The 18,713-nt window shown below is 43.6% G+C and overlaps 2 protein-coding genes across 2 annotated transcripts in view; one reads left to right on the top strand and one right to left on the bottom strand.

The window, feature by feature from the left end:
- itpr2 (inositol 1,4,5-trisphosphate receptor, type 2) overlaps nucleotides 1–3,204 on the bottom strand; it is a 55,763-nt gene extending 52,559 nt beyond the window's left edge. Inside the window, exon 1 of the mRNA XM_085779571.1 lies at nucleotides 2,736–3,204. Coding sequence (XP_085635697.1) covers nucleotides 2,736–2,827 — 92 coding nt within the window. The 5' untranslated portion in view covers nucleotides 2,828–3,204. The remainder of the gene's footprint in view (nucleotides 1–2,735) is intronic.
- Nucleotides 3,205–6,400: 3,196 nt separating this feature from the next.
- plekhg7 (pleckstrin homology domain containing, family G (with RhoGef domain) member 7) lies at nucleotides 6,401–18,590 on the top strand. The gene is made up of 17 exons (XM_085779570.1): nucleotides 6,401–6,556; nucleotides 7,158–7,949; nucleotides 8,801–8,823; nucleotides 11,414–11,517; nucleotides 12,064–12,104; nucleotides 12,467–12,568; nucleotides 13,068–13,217; nucleotides 13,482–13,577; nucleotides 14,266–14,364; nucleotides 15,010–15,123; nucleotides 15,545–15,719; nucleotides 16,634–16,749; nucleotides 17,057–17,144; nucleotides 17,250–17,329; nucleotides 17,425–17,578; nucleotides 17,727–17,824; nucleotides 18,308–18,590. The coding sequence occupies exons 2-17, from the start codon at nucleotides 7,296–7,298 to the stop codon at nucleotides 18,416–18,418; spliced, it is 2,205 nt and encodes a 734-aa protein (XP_085635696.1). The 5' UTR covers nucleotides 6,401–6,556; nucleotides 7,158–7,295; the 3' UTR covers nucleotides 18,419–18,590.
- The last annotated feature ends 123 nt before the right edge of the window (nucleotides 18,591–18,713 follow it).

Genomic DNA, 18,713 nt, shown 5'->3' with positions numbered 1-18,713 from the left:
CCACACCACCAGCTACAGATTTCTATACAGAGGACAGCGTCTCCATTCCCTCTATCCTATTTGCACCAAAAGGCCGAGGTGCACAAGCACATCCATTCATCCCATCCGCTGAAGAGAAACATAATGCAATGCACAATTCCTCCAATTCATACAAAGCTGGCAGGCCCTGCTGAAGTGAGCTGAGCCATTTCCTATTTCTGCCACAGCACTTGATCAGCATGTCAATCCACAGGCTACCTATGATTTCCTCTCACTTTCTATCGGAGGAAAAATCTAAATGAGAGACAATAGAGCCCAACAGGAAATGTTACCAAGTGCTAAATGGCTAAACAGGAAAGGCCGTCTGGAGAAGTCTCTGGAGCTCATAAATAACTAATCTTAAGTCCGCAGAGGGCCAGGGCGTGAGTTCAAACAGAGAGGCTTTGACAGTGTCTGACACCCACAGCCAGCGCGTTTGAGAGAGTTTGCTGTGTAACTGAGTTAAACATGAACCAAAGATAAATCCACCAGGCTCAACACAGAAAAGCTAATTATAGCTCCATTGCTTCTGAGGAGTGGACTGAGACAACAACACAAGAAAAACATCCAGTATAGGTAACATGGAGCAACAGGCCTGATACGTTTCATGAGTAATTCTTGAGTAATTAATTCATCAGAAAAGTTTTTTTGTGATTTCTGATTGATTTTGTCTGCATGTATCAACCTGCTGACGGTGCAGCCCGGTAATATGAGTCATACACTCCCTCAGTAAATACAGCTTCTAATAGTGGGAGGTGTACATTTAATGGGAAAATGAGAATTAAGAAGCACTTAACATGACGGATACAGAATCATTTTTATCTTTGTCTTAATATTTAAAATCAGAACCGAGGGTGACTTGTGGATGAGAGGTGAAACATCAGTCTACAGTTGATCAGTGAATTGATTGATTATAAAACAGAGAACCATCACTGATTCCCAAAATAAAATGTAGGGAAAGCACAACATCCAAAAGGTCAAGGTTACAAGGGGACGTGGATCAGCCAAAATGACCTTTACGTTCCTAAAAAGGTTATTTTGGCTCCTGAGTGTTTACAATGTAAGGTGTGTAAGGAACTCACAGATTCATTGTTATCCTGAGTAAACATGGGCATGGGAGGCCTTGTGCAGCTCTTGATAAAAAAATAAAAAAATAAAAAAGCTCAGTGCTCCTGTCAGACTGCATGAGTTATTGAATGCTGATAAGAATTGCACTACTTTGCCTCACAACAACAGGAGGTGTGAGCAGTTTGCCTCTGTGGACTTTTGCATTTTGAATTTACAGCCCCACAGTATGCAGTCTACCTTTGCATTGGCAAACACATTCACACAAACAGGAGTTTTTCAGTAACACAAAGCAGGCTTGCTGCCTGCACTCGTGTGCAGATATTGAGTCAGGGAACTATTGCTGTGTACAACCTGGGTGTGAGTCCAGGTTTAAACATATTTGCGCTGCCGTTTGCTCAAACGCTTGTGATTATTTTCAGCATTCCTGCAGAGCACAGGGCATTGAAAAAACAAGGTGTTGACATCAACATCTGCAAGCTGTTGTGAAGTGAAGTTAGCGCTTGCAAGGGGGGAACTTGAGGCAGGAAAAGGAACGAGAGAGAAAGTGAGAAACAGAAAGTGAGGAAAAGGGAGAGGTGACAGGCGGGGCCCGGCTCTTTTCTCCAGGGCCAGTCGATCTTTCCACACTTGTTCTGCTGGATCAGAGGCCAGAGTGCACCTGGAACCACCGAGGTATTTCACCTTGCACTGAAAACTTTCAGCCAAGGAGGAACTACGAGCCCAGCCAAACCGCTCATGTTGCATTTTCTCTTTTTCTGTAGTGTGGAGAATGACACGGTGAAAAACAATTTCCATCACACCTACAACACACAGCCTTAAATATCCAATCAGCCAGACAACTGACTGACTGTGACGTACTTCAAGACAGGCTGTGACCTATAAACCTACACGTATCATTCCCCTCCATTCATTATTACTACTGCAAACAAAGAAGGTAAAGATAAGTAAAAGTCTGACAAATGAAATTGAACCTTTTCCTCTTTCCATGTCTCATCTTTACTCATCTTGTGACCTCTCATATTCACTTTGTGGACCACTGGAGGGGTCTCCAGACCACAGCTCAGTTACCACAGCTTTAAATGAGACACATTTAGCAGCAAAGCTTTGATTTTGAGCTACTCTGAAGTCGAAATGTGGTTCAGACCTTGTCCAATGTCAAGTTTTGGCACTTATACTGTATGGAAAATCACAAATACACTTCAAAGAGTGTATTAAGCTCAATAAATATGAGTTACTTATGAGGTGCTCTACATGAATGGATCTACCTGTTTTTGCTGGGGCCACCCTTGTCTCACACTTCCAGGTCGCCCTTTGGCTCCCCGGGGCCTCACACCGAGGACTAACCATTAACACTTATCTACCTGGGCAACACGCTGCTTTGCATTCCTGTTACATTTGCGTGAACGTGAAGAGTTTCCTGAGAAGCGCCAGTTTGCGCGTTGACAGGCCTTGACCACAAGCCCCACACTAAGTTCCTCCTTGAGCAACTTTAACAGTGACGAGTTAGAGACGAGGAAAGCGCCAAACTCGTGTCAGACGTAAGAGGGCACGTTAAGTTGAGTTAAAACCGTGCATATGCAAAGCGGATCGACTCATCTGGTGATAGAGAGAGTGAGAGAGAAAATGAGAAGCAGACAGGAGGAACATACCCCAAAGTACTGATGAAGCCATTCACCGAGCCTTCCGCGTAAAGAGACACAATGTCTCCAATGTGAAGGAAACTGGATCTGTGCTCTGACATGTTTTCCTCCTGAAGATACTGTTTCAGATTTGCCCCGGTTTCCCCATTTGTGAACGAATGGCACTTCTGTTTCGGGTGAAGTAGTCCACACGTTACAGCGCCTCCAGTTCAGCTGCGGTCCTCCTCACATTCACCTCCACTCTCCCACTTTCTGCATTTCACCAGCAGCAAGTCGATGAAGAAAGAAAACGCGAAAAGTGTCCGAGAAGAGTCAACTGCCCGGCGGGGGCTTTTCAGCAAATGCAGCAGTAGTGGTGGTGGTGGTGAAGGTGGTGGTGGAAGAGGTTTTTTTTTTTTTTTAAAGACTTATTCAACTTCTTCCTGTATGTCAGACAGAGCCGAGAGTGCTCCTCTTCACATCCACTTCAGGGGGAGGAGACTGCTGCTGTCAGGGCTGTGAGCAAATTCCGTTCAATGACATGTTTTTGTTTTTATCCAGAGCAGGCCCTCTAAATCATCCAACTCATTCACTCTGAGAAAACTGTACATCAAAATCCATCTTCAGCTGTAGTAGGCCAGTAAACAACTGGTAAACATATAGAGGTTCAATGGGAGGATAGGATATAGGATATAGGATATAGGATTAAAAAAAAGTTAGTTTAAACCAAATGAAACCCACTCTTTTCCATTTGAATGTTGCATTACTTATGAATGTTACAGCTATGAAACCTAAACCTCATTTTTACTAGTGTGTGTAGCCTAAATCAATGGTTCTCAAACAGTGGGCGGGCCCCCCTGAGGGTATACAGTTGGGAGTGTGAGTGAAACCATGTTGAATGAGTGTGGTTTGTGTAGGGAAAATAAACAAACAAGTTAACCCTGTTCTCTGTCAAATCAGATTATTTCAGAGTATACATGCTGTATCAAAGTCTGTATTTATTCATATGTTTACTTACTTGCAATACATATTGAATTTAAATGTATACTTTTGAACATTTTTGGTTTTCATTCAACCAAAGAGAATGAAAATGAGCATTTCAGAAGCTACAAAAGGTAAGAGAAGATGGTCATAAATCACATATTAATGCTTTATCTTAAGGTTTTCACATCAGTTGTTTTATCTTTATTGAAATCCTTGCATGTAGTTATTTCACTCACTGACACCAGGCATTGTCTCGCCAGACTTATTATAATCATTTGGCAGCAAATCAAACTTCCGGCTGCTTTAGACACAAATATCCTGACAGTGTACAACAATCACACACGGCTAGAGCGAGTGGGTTCTTCAGTGTGTCCACTACAGATCTCCACACTGCTGCAGGGGCAAGAGTCAAGACGGACAGAGGCATTGTCAAAAAGTTTTCTCTTTCCATCAAAACCAAAAGTTCCCCATTTTGTTCCTTTGCTTTCTCTAACAATCAGTATCATGAAGCCTGAAATGCATGACCAGAGGCAAGAACAACACAGGTAAGTTATCTCTTACCTGTGTTGATGTACAAATTTGTCTCAAGTTATGGTCAGAATTTGATCTACTGTAAATGAACCAAATCTGTTTTAACAACACACAAATCATTATATTGTTCTTGTTGCCTACATTAGAAACGTCATTAAAGTGAGGTGTAGGTTAGAGTTGCTTTAGGGTTTGATGTTCATGTGAACCAAGCCTTATAAAACAGATCTCAGAAGACTAGTTGAAAGATTGTTGTGCCCAAATTCATCCCACAGAGTTTAAATATTCATCAGACCACAGTTGGACAAACTCTGTGTAAATGGAGCCAATTCAGTTCTGTGGTTCTGTAGGCGTCCAGATGAGACGATTCCAGCTGCACAAGGCAGAATGAGCAGTGATGTAACAGCAATAACCTCAGAGTAACAGCCTCAGGCTTCAAGGAGACGGTTAACATCCGTGATCAGAAATCTATACACAGATCATGGTGCACGGAGCACGTTGCCCATGACAGGACACATCACTGACTGCACCACTGGGAAAAATGTTTTATGGATTGGTGAAACTAGCACTAGCATCGTTTTGGAGCTTTGCTGCTTCTGGGTTTTGACAAAACCAATAAGATGAAAATGTTGTCCCAAGTTTAATTAACATTTTATGACAAACTAATGCAATTTCCCACATTTAACCTCTAGTGTTGAGGTACTTGTGCCTCACTCTGTGGTGTTATGGTGGTGATACATCTATAGTTACTGTCTACTTTTGAGATTGTGAATTTTCATTGTGAATTGAATTTTTTTTAAGTGTGGTATGACTATGAAGTAGCATCAGGTACCTTTCTAGACACTCTGGGGGCCCCAGGCAACAGGCACCTTTGAGGCCCCCTCTGTCACAACTGCAGCCACAAACATTAACCGTTAATCCAAAAAGATGATTCACTTTTGCAAAATGAATCAAAATGTTCTGTGTACACGGCCACTGGCAACATCATGTTGTCATTGATATGGACCCATGCATTGTCAAAGATTCGGGGGGGGGGGGGGGGTGATGATAGCTGATAAAGAATTTATTTGTGTTGTGATATGAATGCAGGACTTTTCTTTTCTTTTTACCGTAGATGGTTATAGTAGCCTATATTTACATTATTTATGATAGTGGTGGTCTATCTGTGGAAAGATACAGGTTTTTAAAGTCTGAAGCATGAAACACAACAATGCACTTAGCTACTTACTTTACTGAATAAGCTGCAGTGGCAGGGCCTCGTAATTGATAGGACATCTGTGACTTGTGACACTTTAATGTACTACGCGCATGACGTCACCAGAGGTCGCTAGAGATCAAGCACTCAGACGCAATGTGACTCGGGCAATCTCATTATCTGACCTATATCGCCCTCTAGTGCTCATGTCGCTGAACTAACCATGTGATCCACCTCCTTCCAGGTTTGTCTGTGTTAAATACAAACAAAAAGTGGACCATTAAAGGTTAACCTATTTCATACTGGTGCCAAGGACTGGTTCCTCAGGCCTCACCTGACACAGTCTGCAGGAGAGACTGAAATGTAAACCACACATTAGTAGCCTACTACTGACCTTCCATGTTGTCAAACTAATGTGATGTCAGTGTGTGTGCAGTGATGTTAAGTTTATTTATTCGGACAAGCTAGTTCACATCTAGTTAATGTTTAAAAAGCTCTGGCAGAAAATAGGAAGTTAAAGCTCAGGCGTTTGCAGTCACTATTTTTTGATTTCATATAAACTTGGTCTAAAACAAAACAAAACAAAACAAAAACTATACAATGTAACTATGTAATACGACATAATATGGTTTATTTGTGGTTTAATAAACTGATGATATAGGATATATGAATAGCCTAGATACATAATCAAATAATAATCAACCAATCAATAAATAATGTGTGACAAAAATAGACTGATACGCGCAATGTGTGTGTGTGTCTGAGAGAGAGAGAGAGAGAGAGAGAGAGAGAGAGAGAGAGAGAGAGAGAGAGAGAGTATTGATGTTCCCATGCGCTCAGAGCAGCACAGAGCAGTCGCACCTTTTCACCAGCTCCACTCCCTCCTTCACCCCGCACAACACAGACCTGTTCCCAGACCAGCCGCTCTGCGCTGCAGCTTCACTTGTGTGTTGTTTCCTTTTCTTTGTGTCTCACAGCACACACCGGGACACTACTTTCTCTCGGTGAACCTGGCAGCAGCAGTGTGTGTGTGTGTGTGTGTGGAGCAGCAGGACTGACTCTCTCTCTCTCCCTCTCTCTCTCTGCCGGTCACACTTCACTTCACCGCCGGTCGCTGAAGACGTCGCGTGGCTCCGGCGGCGACGTAAGTAAAAGCTGCTTCTTAAATTTGAATGAGTTACTTATCAGCTTTCACGCAGGTGATGCTCGGTACAAACTCTCGGACGCGTTGTTTTCACCTTTTACCTTTTGTCACCTCGTGGAGGTTAACAGCTCGTTGAATAGTGAAATTGAAGCAGTTGGAGGGAAAGCGTCAGTACAGCAGTGTGTGGAGTAGCCAAGGCTACCAGGAGGGAAAATCAATACCAGCAGACAATAGTCTGAGACAGAGGAGCTGGAGTGAGGTGCAGGCCTCCCTTGCTTCTTTGTATCTCACACAACATTGTCCAGACTTATAATGGCTGACTCTTGGTACTGTTCATCTTAACGTGTCTTCTGGAGCATCACTTTTGTAACTCTAAATCCACCTGATCTGCCTGCCCCCCCCCCCCCCCCCCCCCCTCCTCCTCCTCACAGACACATATCTATTATTATAGTCTCACTGTATCCTCATAAGATTTCTACATTGCCAATTTACCGTTTCACCCCTGATCAAATCCCCTTTCAGGAGATTAGGAGCTAAGCCTGTGCCCAGCCTGTTTCATTTTTGCTTGAGTGTATTGACACATTTCTACTTTTTCTCCCAGAGGCTTGAGGAGTGAACGGTGTGAACAGTGTTGGAATGCGACAGGATTATCATCTGACTTCGACTCAGAGGAGGTGAAGCAACCAGACCATTAGATCACACGTTTTTTTCTGATCTCTACAATGCCTTTGAGGTTACAATGTCTGCGCTGAAGCACGTTATTCTGCAGGACAAAGACCAGGATGTGGAAAAGAAGCTCGACTGGAGTTACATTGAATGGGCTGAGAATGAAGTCGTCACCACTACAGGTGTGGCGACCGCACAGACACAAACAGACTCAGAACGGGACGTCCAGCACAAGGGCTGTCAGACCAGCAACCCGGTCATTATGCACATAGATCTCACACGGACACACTCCAAGCTGAGACACTCGTCTCTGGTGGACACTGACGGCTTGGTAGCCCCTCTCTTCCAGTTTGACCGGCAAGCCCCCGGCCGCATCTCCACGTCCCCCACTTTGAGGAGGATGAGGAGCACCAGGCGTCCTCTGGGAGATTCTTGGGACCCTTCGAGGATGGGGAGCACACAGGAGGAGCCCTCCTCTGCGGGAGAACCACCCCCCACAAGCCCCTTGTCTCCAGTACACAGGGTCAAGTCTCCTCTCGCGGCGAGCCCCCTCTCGGATGGAGAGATCTGTCACGATCATCAGCCCGTTTCATCCTCTGGCCGACAGAGAACCAGATCACATAGATCAAAGACTTTTGACAGTGGTGTCGCTTCCACGAGACAAGAATGCCACAGTGCTCATCCTACTCTTGTTAAGGATTTTGGATTCCTTCATGGTGAAGTGCAGGTGAGCTTTTACTGTACTTGAAGGGAAAATCATTGTCTTAACTGAAGCATATGTGCACAACAAAGCAGACCATAGTCCAGCAGCAGAAATCTTTTGTTTCCATAATCATCATGCAAACCTCAAGGCAAGACCACAAGTCATGTGAGTCGTCTGGTGTGGATTTTTATTCCAAAGCCTATAAATTAGAAGGTTACACATTCCTTCCTTTGCGGAAACTTTCTCTCCCTCATTCTGCGTTGCCTCCTGCGGCGGTCACTCACAATGCAAGCTTTTGACAGCAAATGAATCAGCAGTTACATGCACTGACAGCTCCGACCAAACCCACTGCCTCCAGAGCCCTGGGAAGTGTTCTCCTTGGGCCCCTATTCACCGCAGTCAGCAGTCACCCAATAATGGAGGGGTCAGTGAGCGATGGAAAAAGATAATGGGGAGATCCATTCATCAGCTTGTGGTATTCAAGCGAGCACATTCTCAATAGAGTCCCGACATTCTCCTCAGATATCGGAGGCTTTTGAATCCAAGCCGCCACTTAAAACACTGATTTGGGTTTGAATGTCTTTGAAAGTGATATAGCGGTGTTGTTAGCAGTAGGAGGTCCCCGCACCCTCAGTTAAATGCTCCGTGTACAGTAAGAGATTGCCACTGTGGCATGTAAATAACATAATTAGAGCTTAGGAAACTCATGTGTCTGTACAATGATCTTATTTGATTTATGCATTTTTCAAAATGTCAAGTTACAGTAATTATCTGCATAGATCTGCTTTTCATTTCTGTTAATTTCAGTTAACTTGCATTAGTTTGGTCACCATTAAAAGTTTTCCACTGACTGCAGTATTTTTGTCTCTTTGCAGGAGAGAGGTCACTGCTATACGAGGTAGGTGCACCTTGGTCTGTTTTGCATGTTGCCTGTGTAACCTCTCAGTTACTGTACAGCCAAAAACCTTTCTGAGAACATATTTGCATATCAGGAATGTGGTAAAAAAAAAAACCTTCCTGTATCTGATAACCTGCTCTACCACGCTCTTGTTTGTTTTTATTTGTTTTATTTGTTTTTCTTTGTTTAGTTTTTTTTTAGTTCCTCTTTTTACTTAATGTCAGTCAAATCATTTCATCAAGACGAACATTTTTTAGCCATTATGTCACTCCAGGATTGTGCTCCCTGGACACTCGAGAGCGTGCGAGGATGACTGGACCTTTGGTTTAAGGAGCCCCATTGTGCATTCATTGTCATTCATATCTTTGTTAATGGGGCATAAGCTTAAGTTTTGAGAGTCCCATGGTTATGTATGGGCTAGACAAACACTCATTAAGGCTGTTTTCTGTCACTGCCACCCACACCCCTCCTAATGGGGCTACCGGGCTCTTCCCCTCACTGGATAATTAGGCAGCTATTGTCCCAGTAATTACACCCTGGCACTGTGCCTCTTACAGTGACCGGGGCCTTGCGAGCCATTGGTCGGGACAGTTTTGTTTTGGGGGGCATCATTATTTTCTCGTTGTGCGGCGAACAAAGCATCCATTTTTACAAGTGCTCTCAGTGGCAGAGAGGCCAACACAGAGAAAGCTTTCTGATTGGCCACAAAGCAACAGGATGTCATTGTGAGGATGCTCTGGACTGCAAGGAGACACTGACCTGGTTTAGAGGAGCGGCTCCCTCACTGTCCCATCAGCTGTGTCTCCTCCTGACTTATCTGTTTTAATGTCGATTCAGCACTGTCTTCCTATACGTTAACATGTCAGATGGGAGGTGGGGGGTGTATCAGTTTACCAGGAAAGAACATGACCTCTGCCGGCACACTCAAAGAACAGTTGGTGCTTTCACAGTTGAGTAACAGTGTCCTGGAGGAAAAAATGTACCAGGTTACTCCTGTTCAGGTGTGGACTGACTTGTAGTGAATGTGCATGTTTGGCCCTGTAGCCATGTGGCCTACATGTGCACTCGAGCTGTGCTGCTTGTGTTGTGCACAAATGCATCTACTGAATCAGGGGATGTTATGAGCTGTAAGAGGAAGAGAGCCTGGTCGTGCGGTCTAACAAAGGAGATTTTACATATAACAGTAAACAGAAACTAACCGGTACCAGCATAGTTCCTCTTGTTTGTACTTCTGCTCTAGTTTTTTATATTGTATCATAAACAGGGGCCTAAGCATTGCCTGTAAACCAAGCCTCGGTGTGATTTGATGTCCTGATAACCTTTATCACACAAGGAGTGTTGACCTACCCCAACTTTAAGAGGATGTGTTTACAATGGTGGATTGAATTTTATAACAGCGAGCTTTCAGTTCCTTTTTTCAATTGACATCTGAACTCTTCTAAGATTTAAAAGATGAAGAAAAGATTTAAAACATGAAACTGCTGGGGGCGGTGCGTGGCGCAGTGGTTAAGGCGGCCGCCCCATGAAGAGGCTATAGTCCTCAATGCAGGCGCCCCGGTTCGAATCCCGCGTCGGGCAGACCTTTCCTGCATGTCATTCCCCCTCTCTCTGCCTCCCCCTTTCCTGTCTATCTCTACTGTGGCTATCAAAGGCATAAAAAGCCAAAAAAAAACAAAAAAACATGAAACTGCAGGTTGATGACATGGATCACTGAACAGCTGTCGATCAGAGTCGGTGTGCTGAGAGTGAATCTTACCTTTGGCAAAAACCAGCCCATCTGGTTGCTGTCTGCCTTATTCGTGCTGACTGTCTCTTGTTATCATTGGCAAAGTTTGGAGCGAGTCACAGATCCAGTTTCACTCCCGTCTCAATCCTTTTTACTCTTGTAACTAATGAAAGTGTCAGTGTGGATGTGACCTTTCAAGATATTTAGTCCTCTTAGTATCACCAAACCTTCATAACATAACTGAATTAGGTCCATTGGGGCCTTTGACTTTTGATTTTGACATATCAGAGGTCATTTCTTTCTTTCAGCTGTAATCCCTGAAGTAAAATAGCAAAGGATAAGTCAAACCACTTGAGAACAGTGGTTGTTTGAGCTTTGCCTAAGGCTAAAAGGCAGGCTGGTGTTTTTCCAACCACATCCATGCCTTGGCTACTAACTATGAAAAGGAGACCGAGAGGATTATTAGCAGCCCACACTGACAGCTCGCCTCCTTCCACATAAATAGGGTGATCCATTAAGTAGCAGCTATTGCCCCTCATAAGCCAGACACATAAGACTTGTTCTTTATAATTTCCACTACTCATGTTAATCGCCAATTTGCCACACAGTGCAGATGGTATTTCAGTGGTATTTCAACCATGTAAAATGACAAAAGGAATTCAGTTATTTCCTGGGGCTTGCGCTAAGTCTGTTCTCTTTTGTGCTGTATTACACTGACAGTAGAATAATAATGGCTCTTGTAGCAGTGAATCTCAGATGTCCAGTGACGCTGGTTTTAAAATACCAAACATTAATACCAGTTTCAATGTTTGGCAGTGGCCTCAGGAAGACGTTCACCTGTTATGTCTGTATCTGTCCCCTCAGGCTTCAGCAGAGAAGGCGCAGCTCTGTGGTGGTCAGCTTGCCCGGACTGGATGTTTCACCAGGAGACCTTTTTGTATCCAATGGAGCGGCTGGCATATTAAGTGGTATAAGCTTCGTTGATCAAATAATGTATCACACTATATATTTTAATGATACTATTTCTTAAACCCTGAACCCTATCCTGCTATATGTCAACACCTTAGCCCTTAAATGAGTTATGGTGTTTGCCTGTAGCCCAGTGCATCATAGTACATAGTCCATCCATCATACATCCATACATACATCGATGTTAATGCAGTTAGTCATGTAAAACTTTACATTAAATGTGCGTATTAAAAGTAAAGTAGAGAATTTGAGAGGCAGGTAAATGGAAATAGAATAAAAACAGTATCGGGTCTGCTATTCAAAGTTTTAAGCACAAATCACATCTAACAGGCAAATGCGCAACAGCATATACACTAATTCTGCCTTTTTTGTATGTTTAACCAGTCATATTTGCACTTTCTATACATTCCTTAAGTTCAGTGCAGTTTTCTTTTATCCCGACACATGGTTTTGCTTGTTTGATTCTCATCCCATTTGTTGCACAGCACACGTTTGCCTTGTGTAAGCTTTGTTAATAATCTGTACTTTGTGTTTGATTTTCACAGATACAAAGAAGTCAAAGTGGCCTTTTTTGAGGCGTAGTACGGTAGGTGTGTTGTTTGTCTGTTAGTGACTGTTGTGTGGCTGCCAGTGTTATGCTTGTGGTTTGTATTGATGTACTTTGTTCTAGCAGTGAGCAGTTGGTTTGGACATTGTTCTCTGACCCACTTCTCAAAGCAGATTAATGTGGTTCCTCTTATCCCTTTTGGCCCAAACAGACTTTGTAATTGGTCAACAGTTAGTTGCAGAACCTGCAACTAATATGTTGGTTTAGTTTTGAAGAATGTGCGACTGTTAAAAATAACAAAATCTGCAAACACATCCTTTCCCTTCATCAACACACGTCCACCTGTGACTTCACTTTTTTAAAAACCAGTGTAATATTGTGTGTCTTCCTTCATCTTTCAGACTAAAGGGAAGTTGCAGACAGGCACAGTGTCAGACATCGAAAAATATCTCGCAACAGCACAGATTCAAGACTGGAGAGACACTGACCTTCAGAAGTATAAGGTGAGAAGTCGACCTGGGTAGGCCCACTGTCAGCAGCGAGACCCATGCTGTTTCTTATGTAAATGATCTTGTTGGCTGTGTCTGCACTGTGACTTTTGAACCTGGTTAAGGTAGAGTTTGAACAACTAACAGATCCAGATTTCCAACTCAAATAGATCTCAGTGTTTACCTAGTGGCTCTGAAACAACAGGACGACAGTTAGAGGGAAGCTCCTTCAACGTTTATACGACACATGTTGTGCAAGAACCAGAAATTCTAGGCAGGAACGACGAGTCAGGTCGACCCTGAAGACGCACATAAACAAACACTGGCATATGCTGAGTGTATCATAGTGGTGGTAGAAACTTTACAGTGTCAGAGTATATTATTATTACTGTTAATATGCAAACACGCATCCCGAAATGTTTAGGGTAGATACAATTTCCCAGTTTGTGTATAGTGTATAGTTTTTGTTGGTCTACATGTTGGTCGATGTGTGTTTTTGTCCATCTGTGTGCAGGACTACTGTCTGTCAGAGTTCCTGCAGGACCAGTCCTCCCAGCTGAGCGTCACCTCTGACCCTCAGGGCTTCAAAAGACATGAAGCCATCTGGGAGCTCTTCACCAGCGAGTGCATCTACTTCCTGGATCAGCTCATGGTTCTCAAAGAGGTGACGCCAAATGAACACGCACATGCAAACACACAAAAAAGCACACACACTCACACTCACGCAAGACCACAAATAAATAGAACCAAACCCAAATGAAACACAACACCTGCTGCATTGTGTTTTTTTTGTCCTCTCACTGAATTCCTGTCATGGAAAAAGTCTCTTTGGGACTTCCATTCTTTGCAGCAGTGGATTAGAAATGTAATTCTAGTACAACAGATACCCTGAGCCCATCCTCTCTCTGACTTCTTTTGTTTCTCTCAGGTGTTTTTGGCTACGCTCACAAACCTGCAGACGAGGAACTGCCTGACTGACGTCGACTCCTGGAGACTATTTGCAAACCTCAATGAGCTTTGCCTGGTAATACATGATGCAAATAAGTAGCACAAGCCCTGTTAATTTCATGAGAGTTATGCAAATAATTGCATAACAACAGCAGCCTTCATGGCGCTATTATAAGACTTAGTTGTTTGTTGTGTGGCACAAAATTAGCAGAATAGAGCCAATGTTACTCTAGAAGAACTGACCAAACTTAGAGGATAACAATCAGTCTTGATTAATTCAACCTTTATTTAACCAGGAAAAGACTGTTGGGATTAGAAACCTCTTTTTCAATTGCCCTGTTCAAGATATGGAGCGATGCCTTAACATTTTATGCTGAACAATTTAAGCAGCTAATTTAAACAACCTAATACAGTGTTTTTCAACCTTAGGGTCGGGACCACACGTGGGGTTGTCTGAATTGTCTAGTATTTGATTTTTAAAAAAACTGATAAATAAATAAAATACAAGCTTAAAACCTTAAAAATAAATAAAACCAATCTAAACATTATATTATTGTGACTTAATACATTATTCCTATTCTCCGCACCCAAGATGAAACTGAGGCAATGAGTCTTTGAAGATCTGTTTATCTCTTCATTCATCCATCCACCTGCACATCTGTCTGTTCTTTTATGTAATCTTCCTCTGCTGCTGAGCTGAGAGTGAGGGGGTTTCGTCTCGTGGCTGCGCGCTGACACTTGACACTGATTGTTCTCTGCTGCAGGTGAGCTTTGGTTTCCTGAACAACCTCCTCCGCGTCATCAAGGACACGTTGGAGATCACTGAGGGTGGCGGGCCCACCCTGCTGGAGCTGCTGAGCAAGGCAAGTGTGTGTGACTCAACATGTGGACACAGACACACACACGGACACTCACTGGAGTCTGCGTTTGCATTTGCTTGGTTGATAATAACAACTGTGAGAGATGACTTGGGAAGAATTATAGCTCACACATTTAATTGACATCATCAATTTTAGTTGCCAGTAATCCACAATAATAACAATGATGATAATAATAATTGAAGATTGTTAGAATGAAATTACTGTATATGTCTCATTTATACACACATATGATGATTTATGATGTTTTGGATGTTTTGTAATGTATCTACACTGTATATAGTGTGCACTGCAGTCCCACAACAGGAGCCGACTTCAATGTTTTGTTCTCTGACAATGAATAATTTTTAAATTCCAGAGTTTAAAAAAAGAAGAAGAAAGAAACCCCCCCAGGAAAATAATAAAAACTTCTTTATCTTCCTCACTAATAAATTATACATAACAAAAAGCAGATGAGAGAAAATAATTCATCTCACAGAGGCTGGAGAACTTGTTGTGTTTTAGTGCTTGCATTTTGATTGACGTCTTGCTGTTGGCTCTTTATGATCTGTTTATCTGCAGCCTGATGGCTGGTGTGACACAGCAGCCTGAATCCCAGTGTTTGTGTAACTCTCTGTTATCTGTTGGCAGACGTTCAGGGAGAGCATATGTCACTGCCTGCAGAAGTACTGCCTCAACTACTCTACGGCTCTGCTTTATCTGGACAGCCTGAAGCCCAGGGAGGACTTTGGATCCTACGTGAAGGTACGGGAGGAAACTCCCAGAGGGGCGGCTAAAGATGAAGTCAGAGTGGTGGCAAGGTGATATGTACCTTGACAACGAGGCAGCAGGCAATGTGGTGCCAAGAATGAGAGAGGACACACACACACACACCAACACCAACCAGTTCAGTGTCACCCAGGCTTGCAAAGAGAGAGGAATGTGACCATTTGTCCCTGGTGTAACCTTCCCTGTCATCATGCTTATGTATTTGTTAAAGCTTTTATTGTATTTTGGTCCTTTGGTTCCTTTCACTGCGCTCCCCCTCCTCCTCCCCGTCCCCTCTGTTCCCCAAAACACCGTGACCAGCTCTTTTACCCTTGTGACCTCCTCCTTTTTTTTTTACCAGGCCTCCTCTCACCCTGTCCTCTCTCTGTCTCCCCCCCTTTTTTTTTTGCCTTTTAAGTGGTGTGAGAGGAACGAGCAGTGCCGGAGGCTGCAACTACGCGACCTGTTGGTGGCGCCTCTGCAGAGACTGACCCGGTACCCCCTGCTGCTGCGGAATATTACGAAGAGATATCAGACGGAGGAGGAGACCAGCGGCCTGCAGACCATAGCAGAGCAAGTGGACAAGTCTATATGTGAGCAGCATGTTCTTCTGCACCTGAATGCAATCACTACCAACACCAAATAAGCTCTTTTTTTTGTTAAAAGTGTCCAACAAAGCAACTCTGCCTTATCAGCATGCTCTCACTGACTGAGTAAGCTCATATTGTTGCGGGACTAGTTGTATGACTTGAAGCACTTCACAATAGATCTTGTCAGCTGCTGATGACAAACTTGAAGTGCTTCAAGTGTCAGACGCTGCAACAGTGTCGTGACTCAACTGTTTTTTTCAGCAGGGTGTTTTCAGACGGTGGTTTACCAGAATGTTCAGATACAAGGTGGATGTTCAGCAGATGTAACAGAGCTTATCTCCAGCAACACAAACACACAAGCTTGTGTCTTTTTTAGAGCAAACAAGCTTCATGCCTTGGACGGCCGCCAGCTAGTCCTGACCATTTGTTCTTCACAGCATGCCTGTGCCTGCAGACCTGTTGTGGCGGTTTACTCTGTAACTAGATGGACAGGCTGTGGGAAATGTGCTGCAGCGCTGCAACACCTCAGCAAAACCAGATAGCGTGGACACGTAGATGTGTAATAGTAGTGACAATGGCAATTAAAAAGGTGTGGTGGCAGAGCTGAAGAGGTGACGCCTCTGCCAAGATGTGCAGGGCCAATGTCCTCTGGGTGTGGGGGACGTTTACTGTAAAAGCTGAGTGAACTGCAATCACTTATGATACCGTCACGCCCTTGTTTGGCATGCAACCATCACTGTAAGGAATAGTGCACCAGTCATTTAGAATAAAAGGTGTCATTATTGGGACTGATATATGTGATTATTCTAAGGTAACTAACAATTTGCTCCGGCTTACACGTGTGTCACAACAGATTTCCACAGAAAACATTTCTTGTCTTTTGAGTGAAACAGTGAATCGCTCCTTCTATTTTCCAGGTGACCTGGAGGGAAAGGTCAAATGGCTGGACAACTACCAGAAGGTGAAACAGCTGCGCGACGCCCTGGTGTGGCTGCCTGTGTGGGAGAGAGACAAGCGTGCCTTCATCCCAGAGGTCTGTCCGGTTTGTGTGTGTTTGCATATACAGTATATTGATATTCGTTGTGCATGTTTGTGTCTGCGAGTGCCGTGCTGACAAGAAAAAATGTGCACAACTCACAGATACACACCAAACACTTCACCCTCCGTTACCTTTCGTATGCGGATAAGATGATCCGATCACTTATCTTGGTGCAGAATCACATATAGTGAAAGGAAAAGCATGCCATGTCATTAGCTGTCAGAAACTGTCAATATCGGCTTACATGTCAAAAGGTAAGAATGTGTTTCCCTTCACCTAATTGGCTGTTTTTCTCTTTCAGAATCTCAAACATCTCCTAAAGGCCGTCACCCTGGAGAACCTCATTTCTCACAGGAGTCTGCTTCACGAAGGGAAACTGGTGCTCACAGGTGTGTACAGCTGGAACAAGCCTCGACACATGATATGACATGCTCAGTCGGTGCTTCAGCTCAAACAGAACCTCTAACCCATGTCTCTCTTTGGTTCATCACCAGAGAACACCAAGCTGATAGATGTTTATCTCTTCCTGTTTGACGAATTCCTGCTGATCACGAAGGTCAAGAGAAACAAAAAGGTGCGCCACTCTGAAACGATGAGAAATGTTCAGTGGAGTCAGTAACTACAGTTGCATAACTCCTTCACCATGTGTCTCATCTTCCCCTCATGTAGAGGTCCATTGGTCCAGAACAGAATCCGCTCAGGCTGCCACAGAATCTGGAGCTGGACCAGCTGCTGAAGGAGGGATGCACCTTCACGGTTCTCGACCAGCCTGTCTCTCTGGACCGACTCCAGCTCAAGAACATCGATCAGCTAAATGCTTCAAGTAATTAAACAGCAGCAGATAAGATCAGAGAGTGAATGTGTTTGACTTAGGGGGAAGGACATGACAGCCAAAAATCAAAACATCGCAGCTGGTGACGGTTGTTAGTGTTATTTAATGGAGGACTTGTTGTTCTGTGCTTTGTTTACAGCTTCGGGGCTGCCTCACTCATTCATAATCATGCACCAGAACCGCTACCAGCAGTGTATCGGTGCATTCATCCTGCAAGCTGCGTCAGAGGCAGCCAAGGTAGATCAATCCAGCCATGAGTTTCTGAGAAGTTTCCAGTTGTAAACAAATGTCTATGCTAATTATATCCAAACATGTCTTCCATGTGAATCACTTTAAATGCCTGTATTTCTTTTAGGACAGTTTTGCATAAGCTGCTGCTGCTGAATTTAGCTTTGCTCTGGATGACCAGTTAATTATTAGACACAGATTCTCAGTGTAAATCTACCCAAAGCCTTCTTCTATAAACTTTAGCTATATCTTGATAAGCTTTGTCATTCTAGGTAAATTATTTTTTTGCAAATATTAGTCCAACCGCCCTTGTTTGTGCATATTAAATAAATGACATTGCTGGATCAGCAGAGCAGTTTCACTAACAACTTGTATCAGCACAGTTTACAAATGAAGAGCTATGCAATATCATCTAAACCATCAACCCAAACTGCTGTTACCTAGTAAACATGATGGTATCTGCCGCTGACCGCTCCCTGTTGTGTTTTCCAGAGAGTGTGGATGTCAAAGATAGAGGGCGCTGTGATGGCGCTGCTGAAGCTGGACTCTCAGCAGCCGCGAGTCAAGAGCTCCTCACTGTGGCTGGAGTCCTCACAGATCTGACCCCGTCACTCAGCACCAGAAGCCATCCGCAACATCTCGACTGCGCACTTCACTGTCCCCTGAAGTTTTGTGAGCGACTGTACTGTACTAGCACTAGGATCATTTTGTAAACTAAATGTTTGCCTTTAAAGGCAGCTGCTGCCATAGTGTACAATAAATGTATGATTGTGTAGTAGAAGTTGTTTGTCTCGAGTGTGTGTTTTTAAAGGTTCTCATGTGAGCGCTGCCAAAAGATAGAAGAGTAGAAGAGGAGATATTCATGGTCAAGTTAAATTACATTCATTTGAATTCATCA

The sequence above is a fragment of the Trachurus japonicus genome, chromosome 6 (genome assembly GCF_045865225.1).
Source record: "Trachurus japonicus isolate A0001 chromosome 6, Traja_1.0".
NCBI classification, from domain to species: Eukaryota; Metazoa; Chordata; class Actinopteri; order Carangiformes; family Carangidae; genus Trachurus; species Trachurus japonicus.
This window is presented reverse-complemented; position numbering and strand designations above follow the sequence as displayed.